Source organism: Temnothorax curvispinosus, unplaced genomic scaffold (genome assembly GCF_003070985.1).
Source record: "Temnothorax curvispinosus isolate PA1 unplaced genomic scaffold, ASM307098v1 QBEX01012387.1, whole genome shotgun sequence".
Lineage (NCBI taxonomy): Eukaryota > Metazoa > Arthropoda > Insecta > Hymenoptera > Formicidae > Temnothorax > Temnothorax curvispinosus.
Genome location: NW_020222167.1, coordinates 13,139 through 25,590, shown reverse-complemented (window position 1 = coordinate 25,590; position 12,452 = coordinate 13,139). Strand labels below are relative to the sequence as shown.

The following is a 12,452-nucleotide window of genomic DNA, read 5'->3' as shown; positions in this document are numbered from 1 at the left end:
GCATCAACAATAGTACCTCAACGGTGATGTGGAAATCTATTGGCATTAAATTTGAACATATACTATCATCTATTTGTTTATTATTAATATATAACTTTTAGAATATTGCTTCCTCATAGAGGAAGCTTTGTTTTCGTAAAAAAAATTTATTTTTTTTGTTTTTCTGAATGTTTTCAGAATGTTCTAAAACGTCGAAAAATTGTAATTTTAAAAAATGTCTGTATGTGTATGTGCCAAATTTACCGAAATTTCTATAACTTTAGAACTAATCAACCAGATCTTAACGAATTATATATGAAATAGGGGTAGAAAAAACTGAAAAATATAATAGAATTAATAAAAATTGCTAATGATCAAGGGGTTCTTTTTTAAAATTTAAATTTTGAATTTTTTTAGAAATGTCTGTGGTTGCTATAACTTTTGCAAATATTGAGATACAGGGCTCAATTTTTTTAAATCGATAGAGTATTATTCAAGAAAGGTTGGTATTGAATTTGGCGATGATTGGTGTAAAAGGGTTCTTTTTAAAAAATTTTTTGAATTTTTTTAGAAATGTCTGTGGTTGCTTTAACTTCTGCAAATATTGAGATATCGGTATTAATTTTTTTTTTTAATCGATAGAGTATTATTTAATTGAATTTAGCAATAATCAGTAAAGGGCTTTTTTCTTTATAAAATTTTCAATTTCCGTGGTTGCTCTAATTTTTCTAAATTTTGAAATATTGGACTATTTTTATTTATATTTTCCACAGTCTTTTTCTGCTCCTATTTCATATATAATTCTTTAAGATTTGGTTGATCAGTTTTTGAGTTATATATAAACAAAAAAAATAATAAAGAAGCAACGTGCAAGTTTTTAATTTAGATATTAGTCACAATAAATCTTATCACAATAAAAAAATGGTGCAAGTAGAAACTTGCACATTGCTTCCTCATAGTTTTTAAGTGTGCAAGTAGAAACCTGCACATTTCTTTAGTTTTTAAGTGTGCAAGTAGAAATCTGCACATTGCTTACTTATAGTTTTTAAGTGTGCAAGTAGAAATCTTTGCTCACCAAGCTTCCTTTATGAGAAAGCCAAAACAAATAAATAAATACTAATAATTATGCATCAAATAAAATAAAAGCTTCCTCATAGATTTTACCACAATATGATTTCGTTGAACTTTGCAAAGTAGTATAAATTGCAAGGACAACGTGATCATCATATGTGTTCGAGGGATGCCATAAGAGTGCTTTATTCGATATTAGCGAGGTATGTGACACCGTCACCGCGCTAACGAAATTACACACAATCATGTCGGGTTTCCTAACGGAAAGTGCAGAACGTCGCTTTCCGCGCTACGAATATGTTTCACTCCAAATATGGTAAGAAATACAGTGATCGACGCCGTTCGTTCGCCGCAATTTACAGAAAATAGCAAAATTTTTTATTTAAACGTAAAAAAATAATGATAATTCTCCTTTAAATATTAATTCTTATGGAAAAGAATGGATTTTATGATTTCTTCATTTATCTCTATTTTGTATGTAATTTTTTTCTTTGAAGATTGTGTTTTCTATAAATCTTCGGAAATCAATCGTTATTAGTATTTTGCGCGTATTTTTTTCATAAAACGCTGTCGCGGATTGCAGTGATCTTCGCGACGTTCTGGTGGATCCTGGTAACGATTGGTGGATCTTCGAACATCATACGAAACGAGGACATTTGCGGACCTCATAATGGCAGGCGTCTGTATCTGGAGTTGGGCGAGAAGGGCATCCTCTACGCGAAGAACGTTACCTTCGTCAAAAATTCACCAAGACAACAACTGATGCCACGTCTTTACTCCACCACCATCAACAGTTCCCATCATCAATGCAGCCTCGAATTAGTGACCTGTCCGTCCTGCGTGATAATTGTTACCTTTAAGAACATCGCGCTTCCACATCACTGTGGCGACGGAGGAGTCGTGATGGACAGCCCGTGCAGGTGGGACCGATATATCAGTAAACATAACACTATCGAGTGAAATAATAAATATAATCTCATATCAAATTCTGCTGTAAAGTATAGATCGTCTGAAATGACCTTTCTTCTTAAAACATATTTTAGAACCTGGTATTTATTCTAATATATTTTATCATATTACTTGCATATGAATACATATAGCACAATGAAACTCAGCTTAAAATTTTTCCTTTTATTGACACTTATTCATGCTCGACAGAGTATGCTGCGTTAATAATATATAACAATATTCTTGTCATTTAAAAAAAAAAGTATACGATGCAAATTGATAAAAACTTGACGTGTAGATTCAAAGATTGTTCAATAATCTACCTGTCAAAATTTCCATTTTAATAACTTCGTGTATTTTCTACACTTTAAAATAGTGCAAGTTATGAAGTCTAAGTTATAAAAACTAAATGTGTTTAAGTTTTAAAGAAGAACTGAAAAACATGTTTGGATTTGAGAAAGATATAACAGTATAATACACATAGAATTATAAAATATTTATAATATAATTGAATAAGCTGCGCTAAGTTAGTTAGTTATTGTTATATACCGAACAGTAATAGTATTTGGAAGCAGCTAGAAAACTATATCTGTAACTCTCTCTTTTTCTCTCTCTCTGTGTGCGCGTGTGTGCCGGGGATTTGGCTTACTTAGATCTATGTATATCAGAGCGCTTATCGCGGTAACCGCAAACTCACTTTGGAACCGTATATCTGTTTTGTAGATGCGACTACGTGTGGCTCTCAGAACCACCTTACGAGGAGGTTTCCGGCTCGCCCTTCTGTGGATTGTACCCACCAATCATATATAGATCAAGCACGAGAACTCTGTCTATAACTCTACTCTACAGTCAATCCCACAAGCACGCGTTTACCATCGAATACACGGCAGAAAGTTAGTAAGGATAATCAACATTGTATTAATAATGCTGATGTAAAATTAAATCAATTTTCTAAGAGCTGCGATACGCATTTAGAATCAATACTAATAGCCGAATGCAAAAATAGTCTTCAGATATTAATCGCGTTGAATGAAATGTTAAAATAGCACGTAGAACCCTAATTGGATTAAGGCTGAATTTTAAATCCTTTATTCTATTCGCGGTAAATCTCAATTCTATTTGCGGAATCTCGTAAAGGATGACGACGCGATTTTTCCGATACGCCTCAACGTATTTGCCCATTGCGCGGCGAATATGAATAATTTTTTTTAAATCGAATGTCATCGTGACCGCGACGCTTTTCGTTCCGCAGGAAATAGGTTGCATCTGAAAGGGACGGAAATGACATCGAGAGCGCCGACAAAGGATTTGAACAGAACCAGTGGTGGTATTCTGACCTCGCCGTTTTTCCCGGCTCGATATCCCCGTGACTTGGGCTTGGAATATATCATAACGTGCCCCAGCGAAGCCCCCTCTTGTCGCATCAGATTGCTGTTTAGCGACTTTCAATTAGCAACGATCTCCATAATGGAGGTGATTCAAATTATCTCTTAATTAATTTTAGTCTTTAGCAATCAAAAAAAACTTTTGTGAAATAAATCAATGTCAAATATTCTAGTTTTATCTTGATACATTTGTCGCGAAACAACCATTTTTAGCATTTTATAAAAATAATTAAATAATATAGCTTGCAAATCCAGAAAATGTTTAAAATATTAGACCATCTTTTATAAATTATATTTTTATAAATTTCTGTTCCGTTTGAATAATTTCACGAAGAAGGTCCCCAATTTTATTTTGAGTTTTTAAGGCAAATTGGACATAAAACCTACAATATGTATCTGATAAATTTTTAAAGGATTTTACATATTGCCACATTTTGACGTTTGCAACATTCGAGACGTTTCTAACATTTACCGTGTTTAGTTTTACGATTGGAACGGACAACGTTTGGACGTCAGTAGCGGTACGCGATTTCGACCGCCGGTCATAGTGAGCTCCGGTCCGTCTTTGCTGATAAGATTCTATGCAAATGGTGGTACCGGTCTTGGTTACAAGGCCTTTTACTCCTTCGTGATCGGCCATACGTACGACAAATCCGTACAACCGATCACCGACTGCGGTGGATACGTGGAAAATCTGGGCGGCACCATCACGATGATGAACATGGTCGGTCAAGGGGTGAAGATCTACGATTGCGTTTGGTTAATCAGACCACCTAAAAATTTCTTGCATATGAAGACGCACATGTATCTGAAGGTAGTGAGTTTCGCTGACATGGGTACGTTGCAAGACAAAACAAAATACTTTATTAAAATATCTAATAAAGCGAGGAAAGTTGAAGTTAGAAAAATTACGTGTCCGCAAATATCTTGTAGAAAACGTGCAAAGCAGAAGGAATTGACGAAAATGATAGAAATCAAATATAAAATTTTCTTCGCTTTTTTTCTTATTTTTTTCAATCAATTTAAATTACTTTATTATTTCATCACACGAGACAAACGGAACTAATGTAAAACAGAATTCTGGGCGATTGCGAGGAATAGGTAGAATTAGTTTTTTTTTTGTAAGTGCTGTGTTATTACAGAGCAGTTATTTTTCAGCCGGGAATACGGAGTTGATCATCAAGGAAGGTCCGACTTCGGCCCTGATGTCGCTGGAAGTTATTCGACATCCGGCGAGTCAGTTGCAACCGCTCAGACATAGGGAACACATCGCGCCGGTCACCAGCGGATTCCACGTGAGTCTTCGTGGTACATTCGGTCCAAGTTCTCACTTGGCGATCGCTTATGCGGCCTTCAGTTACATGGGTAAGTCTGTCGTCGATGACGACGACGAGTTGCACTATAAGTCGTAGGGTAATCGCCTCATTCCAATTAAGCCTTAGTATACATGTTTCGTTTGCCTTTGATTGGATCGAACGTTACCAGATTGCTTTGCGGGCACCGATTTCCTGTGCCAGAATCACAGATGCATTCCAAGCCAGCTGAATTGTGATGGTTTTGACCACTGCGGTGACAACAGCGACGAACCAGCGACTTGCTTACAAAGTACGTATTTGTGATTTCGAGCTATTAAAGAGTTTATTTGAAAAAGACTTAAAAAAGGCGTAAACATTTTCAATGCCAAGAAAATAATATCGAAATCAATGGCAACATAAAAACTTGACACTTTTTTAAAACAAAATAAATATGCTAATTGCAGTAAGTATTTAAATATGTATAAAATGTTTAAATAAAATAATTTTATACAATATACATTTTTTACATGTAATGTATTAAATAATATTTTTTATGTATCTAAATATAATATTTTATGTATTTAAATAGTATTTTTTGTATGTATTTAAATATATAAGTGTTTAAAAACATATAAAAATGTATATTTGATTTGTGTCGTTTTTAGTTAAAGAATTTTTAATTTTTCATTTTATCTTGCATTTTTATTTAATAAAAAATAAAGATACTGAGTCTCAAAGTTTCAAAAAAAAATTTTAAAATTTAATTTTTTTAGTTTTGGCATTTTTTTCTTATAGAACTCGACGAGAGAAGCAACTTTGATCCTCTTGGTCAAACTCGTATCTCTTACCGTTTAGCCTGGAAAACCTTTTCATTAGTAAAAGTTGAAACTTTGAGGCTCAGTACCTTGATTTTTTATACCGGAAGAGGTACTGAAATTTATACCACGCATGAAGCACACCTAAATTAACGTATATTCACAGTTTCAAGAAAATCCTAAGAAAATCGATTTTCTCTAGTATAAGGACGAGAGAACGTTCTTAATTGTATTTCTTTTATTATAAATTGATTTTCAAACGTCACGTACAGATTGGGAAGTGGAGCCGCGCGATCGTAAGTGGCATATGAACAAAGCGAATTACTACTTTCCGAAGATCGATCGATATCCCGATCTGAAAACGGCCACCCTGGTATTCGTTGTCAGTAGCCTCGGCCTGATCGTTCTGATATCGGCTCTCATTATACTGCTGTACAGAATAGGAGCCAGGGCCAGGCAACAAAGAGAACTGCAGTCTCGTCTGGAAACAATCAGCGAGCTTTTAGGTACGCGTTCGCGATCCCTTCACGGAAAATAATCGTTTTGTTCAAAATCTCGACACTCGTAGTACGTTTATTCATAGAAGGAAAATTACTTTAAAAGAAGTTTTGAAAGTTTGAATCACAAGTTTGACAAAAACAATATATTTCTTTTATACTCTACAAAGCACAGCAAGGTACCAATATAATGCACAATTTTTATTTTAAATTTACGCAATCCGTAAGTTAGACTTTTGATTTGTTAATATTGAGAAAAAAGGATGCTTTATTGAGAAAATATATACGAAAAGAATATTTTTTTGTTTTCCTATTACTAATTATTATTTTAGAAATTGGAAATACATATTTACACTATAAAGATTGTACTTTTTAAACGTGGAAAAAATGCGATCGATAAATTTTTATCAGGTCGTTTATGCAAAAATTAATAGACTACTTCGCGAGTTTAAAATGACATGAATTGGAGCATATTAATCGTTAATAGGAGTAAGTTTTCCCGTAAACCAGTACGAACAAAACGTCTCTTACGTCACACCGGACAGTTTTTGATATTACAGACGGTGCACGAATCGATGAAATATCCATTCCGGATGATCCACCCGGCTACGAGGCTCCGCCAGACTACGAAGAGGTCGCAAAGCTCGTCTTGTCGAAGAAGGCTCGATGCTTGAACCACGATAGAACTTACAATAGAAACTCTTCAAATCAGTAAGACGTTACTTTTTTTACATTTTATCAAGAGACACGGTAGTGTTTCGCGCCAAGTACACGCGATGCGAGACCGTACCGTGACTCTTTTACGCGAACGCACGAGTTGCAAGTACTCGAGATCTGAATAACGAATGAACGGATCAAGTTCTAAGTAGGCTTGATCGATAGCTTCGGTTTGAATTTATTACGTATACAGCAAGATGCGTTCCAAGACTATAACGAATGAAATTTCAAGGACCTTCGAAAAGATTGAATTGTCGCAACAAGGCCGTTATTTACAGTCTAATTTTTAATTTTTCTATATTAAAATTCTATGAAAATAATAAACATTTTAAGTTGAATGGAAAAATATAATTTTACATATTTCTTCTATTTGCATTCTTAAAATTTAATTCGTCAATTGTATCTCGATATTCTTTTACGTAGTTTTCCTCCTTAAATTAAAATAAGGTGGTTTATCCGTCTATTCTTCTATTCATTAAATAAATAGTTAATTGTTATATATGTATTTTGAGATTGGTCAAACTGTTTAATTTTTTATTAAATAATTTAAAATAATTTCCTGCGGAGATAGATTTGAAGACAAAATCCTGATAATCAAATTCTGATTTTTGCAAAACTGTATAATTTTCCAGGATTATTAAGTTTTAAATTTTATAATTAAGGCACGACGAGGACGTGAATTCTTCTACTTATTTGATCGTGGAGGCCACGAGTAACGGTCATAGTAACCAAACGGCTACGGTAACATCGAGAAACAATCGTGCACTAGGTATACCCGAGAGCCCACCGCCCCCGTATATCACACCTCCAGGAACTATACTGAGAAACGTGAACTTAACTAGTTTATCAGCGTCGATGAAACAGATTTGTCCTGTTCGTCGCACTTGGCTACGCCGCAGCGCGCAATATCCTCAGTCCTCCTCGGGCGATCGTCCACCTCCCGGTGGTCCATCCTCATTCACGAACGCCGAGGCTCTTGATGCAAATCCAACGGATTGTGTCTCCTCGGGTACGAATCGACGGTCCGAAAATCTCCCGAACGAGGCCCGGATCGTACGTGAAACTGTCCAAGAAGATACTACAGTAGTATTGGAAGAGAACAGTCGACACGTTTCAGAAGATGATTGTGACGAACTTGTTGATAAGTAATTTCAAGATTTTCACACGTGTATTATGTTGTGTTTTATTTTATTCTTACTGCTGTCATAATGAATTATTTATTTAAAGAGTTGACAGTTTGGACGGAAGGAGTACTAGTTGCTCCTGCGAGGGCGCCTGTGGCTGTGTCATTAGCTGCTCCAATCTTCCAGTTAATCTGTCAACTCTTGTGACAAGCGTGGAGGATCGTGAGATACCGGAGTCAGAATGCGATCAAACGGCGACCGTGTCCTCTTCCGCGAGGAAGATCGATGGACATCAAGAGGAAGACTTATCTGTCTCCAAGAGCGTTATTGACAAACTTCTGGGTTCTAAGCTAACGAAATCATCTCATCATAGCATCAACTTGACAGCCGCCTTGCCGCCTTGCGACACTTTGCGCTGTTCCTCCAAGAAGTTCTCCCGTGACCGGTGCGTCAGCAAGATCTCGACGATCAGCAACAGTTGCGACAGGCTGCAGGACGATTTCGAAATTGTGTCGGAAGCGTCCAGCAGCGTTAGATGTCTCAGTCCCAGAACGATGACGAATACTCCGAATGACACACCGATAAGCATCAATCGATATCGAAGATGTCACTGCAATCGGCGACACTCTAGCTGCGATCTAAATGGTCTGTACGAAGGCATCAAGGTCCTGGACTCGTATCTGACGCGTAAAAGCTCCAATGTTGACCACGAACACCGACAATCGGTCACCATGATACTGTTCGGCACACCAAAACACGAATCGACATGCAATTTAATCGCATTGTCGCAGCAAACAAGAAGAGAGAGATACATGCGCGCTCGTACGTGGCGTTCCAGCGAAGATGCCTTGTCGAATTAATTCGTTCTCGCATTTGATGGAGCCCATCATTAATGACAGAAAGATAATCGAGCATATGCAATTGTGTTAATTTTTTTAACAAACAGGATAACTCTCGAAGAAGATTATTGATCTGCGTATCGGAATTTACTAAAAATTGGTTTACCAGAAAAAAATTTCGTCGATAACACATTAAAACAAAAAAAAAAAACATCGGAAATAATGTATAACCTTGGATAATTATATATATTATGATAGATTTTTAATTATTGAATTAAATGTCACGTTATTTACAATTAAATTACGACTTTGCAGTGTACAAAATGTGTATAAAAGTACAGTATATAAAAGCGAAAGAAAAACGTTTACACATATGATATTCTTATAATTTATTATGAAGTTAATTCATGATTGACAGGATTAAAAAGAATTTTAATTTTACATATCCCAGTTTTAATAAAAATAAATAACAAAAACATTGCTTATAAAAAAATTAATTAAGTAATATCTACTTAAAAAGGTAAAAAAATTTTATGTACAGATATATTGATAACTGGAGTAGGCTACGTAAGATAAGTTTTTAATAAAGATTATAATTATCCAGAGCAACAAATCACGCCATATCAGATTGAACTCCGTAACAGTTTTATTTTTAGAAGAGAGAAGAAAAGAGGAGGAGGATCGAGATAAGAAACGCTTCCATATGACGTTAATAATAATTTAATGATTTATCGTAAAAATGCGCTATCCTCAAAGACGTATATATATGCAAATCTATGCAAATAATCCTTGAGTTAATAATTCCATCTGGAGAATCGTCAAATAACTGTTGCGATAAGTTTACGTTCGTCTTTGAGACTGGGATCTTGTAATTAAGAACGTATGCCCAAAGAATGCGATATGCTTCTAAACGATTTTGGCAATAAGATTCTACTTCTGTCATCTAAGGAATTCGGTTTAACTTGGCTTGACTGACTCTCGACGGAGATCCCACGTGGATCCCGCGTCTCCAAATAATCACGAAGTGCTCATTAATTACACGACTTTTAATTAGACCGAGACTCACATTCTCATGCTGTTCAGAATAAAGCGTACGTAACGTCGTAGTAAAATATATGTCAAATATTCATTGGCCTTTGTTTTCAGCTTACACGTAAAATTCCATACTCCTCGTATGCGAGAGCGATCCACACACTTTGTAACACGAAATATACAGGGTTGTGTCTCAGGCCCTCAAAGAATATTTTAGAAATAAATCTTTTGATAAATTTGTAATCGACCTTGCGAAACCGAAAAATTTCGACAGATTTCTCTTAATATTTCCGTTAAGAAAAATCTTTCTGAAAAGTTTATCTCTAAAATATTATTTGGCAGATCTGGGACACGCTATTTATTATTAGTCCGCGTTCGTTTTTATTATTATGCGAATATTTTGGTTCGCGCTCGTTCATCTTGTTTCCACATAAACTGCTACGTCTCATATATAGGACAACGTAAAATCTATGGCGATCGGACCGTCGCGTCGGTGCGGGAAGTAGAGATGTTCGTTTCGACCCTCGGGGTTAGCACAGAACGGATTTGGCACTTCTTGTAAGACAGGCACACACGTTACTTACAAACAGCTAATGCCTTCTGGTAACACATTCGTAAGAAGGGACAAGCGTCATACATCGTCACCACGAAAATACATTCATCCTCTCTTCGGATATGTCCTTAGCTCTTTCACCGTGTTTATACGGCACTTGAAGCTTCATGCATCTTTAACGTGCATCGATTCGAACGAGACGTGTCACACATTCGCGATCGATCGATGTGTGCACCGATGCGTGGAAAGAAGTTACCTCTTGCGGTGAGCGCGCGCGCGACTCTGGTAAGATATGTATATACGAGTCCAACGCAGCGCAGTGCACCATTAATTGCACGACAAATATTACCGAGGTGCGGAATTCGGATTTATTTTTCACACAATGCTCGTTCTCTCGCGATTATTTCTTTGCCGTTAAACTACACAAATGTAATACAAAGTGGATACAAAATATCAGCCAACTGTCAAAAATTGTATCTAGAATTGCGCGATAATGCATAACACTTTAAATACCATAGTAGACATACTTTTTTATAAATTTTGTATGTCTTCAGCTTTTTGTCTAAATAATACTTTTGCAGACGTGTGTAACATCAGACATTTCTTATCTATAATTTTCGACATTTAGCTTATATTTAATTTTCATTCATTAACAATAAGAACCTCGCTCATTTTATTAGGGGGTTTTGGGCCATGAACGCACACACTTGACGTCTATATGCATTTGTAAAGGAGGTTGACAGAAATAATAATAACATAGTCTCAAGTCTCAAAAACGTGGGAAAAGATACTTTCTTTTTTAGAGTGTGAATTTTGCATATGTAATATTAGTTGACACTAAAAACGTTACACTATTTAATTTAAATATTATAATATCATTAATTTTATATAAAATAATATATTTTATAATATCGTCCAGACGTCTTTGCGCTTAGGGCACTTTCCCGTAAACGAACAAACTTATCCCTGGTAACCATCTCCGATAGAAAACGATTAAAAACGGCTATATCTGTATCGTTTTTAATCGTATCTTATCAGTTCTATCGTTGCATATTTAGAAGACAGATAAAACATTAATCGAATCGAATCGGTTTCTATCGTTTTAGATCCGAATAAGAAAATAACTATACAAATTTTATAGTTATGAATCGTTTTCTATATGTACAATTATTGCCCGTCTGAATCAATTGTATATACACGATATAATATATATCGTTACTTATGGTAATAATTTTACCGTATGCATTAATACGGATATATAAGAATAAAATAATAGACATCTCATCGATATTTATATGACTTAACCGAACCAATACATCTATCGTTTCTTATTAGGATTTTCTGACATACAACTTATCATCTTCGGGCAGAGTACGATTTCCGAGGCGCCCAGATTTGACTGTGGTTTCTGGTAGTATTTCTTACGCTGAACAAAAAATTATATAGGTCTTAGGGCTAACTGCTCTAGTTTTCGAGATATGCAATATTAGTTAAAAAAAAAAATTATTCAGTTTACACCCCTATAATGTATCACTTGAATTTTAATGAATATAAGTATGTATTAAATCTTCGCCTTACTAAACAGATGAGTCTACAATATACTAAAAATATTAATACTGAAAAGATTAGCGAGGTCTCGTACGCAAGGTAGGACGTTTCATTCGAAATGATATTTTTTCGGCGTATAGATTAGTGACACGTTTAAAAGTATTTAAGTGTTTAAAGCGCGTCAACTAAATGTAGGGCACACATGTGTGTGCCCTGCTTTAACGAAAATCACAACTTCTATAAAGCAGGACATACACATGTGTGTATGTCTACTTTAACGAAAATCATTAAACAGTTAAATACTTTTAAAGCGCGTTACTAATCTACATAGGTTAGTTGACGCGCTTTAAACACTTAAATACTCAAAGAGTTTATGTGTTAGAAAGTATAAATATAAAATACGATAATATATTATATCTAATAATTAAAAAAAGTAAAGATTTATATTATATTTATTTTGAGCTTTAATACTGCATATCTCGAAAACTAGAACAGTTAGCCCTATAAGACCTATATAATTTTTTGTTCAGCGTAAGAAATACTACCAGAAACCACAGTCAAATCTGGGCGCCTCGGAAATCGTACTCTCCCCTCATCTTCTTTACGGCAGCAAATCGGTTCGTTTTCTATCGTATATAAATGATATAAA

General features: G+C 35.2%; 1 protein-coding gene across 3 annotated transcripts; it reads left to right on the top strand.

Annotated features, from left to right (window-relative positions):
* Nucleotides 1-1,076: 1,076 nt before the first annotated feature.
* On the top strand, nucleotides 1,077-8,892 carry LOC112462405. 3 transcript variants are annotated; one of them, XM_025028147.1, is made up of 11 exons: nucleotides 1,078-1,366; nucleotides 1,634-1,970; nucleotides 2,722-2,891; nucleotides 3,251-3,471; nucleotides 3,865-4,219; nucleotides 4,542-4,748; nucleotides 4,869-4,988; nucleotides 5,766-5,999; nucleotides 6,551-6,701; nucleotides 7,370-7,852; nucleotides 7,935-8,892. In XM_025028147.1, exons 1-11 carry the CDS (start codon nucleotides 1,348-1,350, stop codon nucleotides 8,689-8,691), a joined length of 3,054 nt encoding a protein of 1,017 aa, XP_024883915.1. In that variant the 5' UTR covers nucleotides 1,078-1,347; the 3' UTR covers nucleotides 8,692-8,892. The 3 variants fall into 3 exon arrangements, with proteins under 3 accessions (XP_024883916.1, XP_024883915.1, XP_024883914.1); XM_025028146.1 differs by having other exon boundaries at nucleotides 6,536-6,701; XM_025028148.1 differs by lacking the exon at nucleotides 5,766-5,999 and having other exon boundaries at nucleotides 1,077-1,366.
* Nucleotides 8,893-12,452: the final 3,560 nt, after the last annotated feature.

Coding starts and splice junctions, on each gene's coding strand:
- LOC112462405 (XM_025028146.1), top strand. Junction 4,749..4,868: donor TGCGGCCTTCAGTTACATGG/GTAAGTCTGTCG, acceptor GAACGTTACCAG/ATTGCTTTGCGGGCACCGAT. Junction 4,989..5,765: donor ACCAGCGACTTGCTTACAAA/GTACGTATTTGT, acceptor CGTCACGTACAG/ATTGGGAAGTGGAGCCGCGC.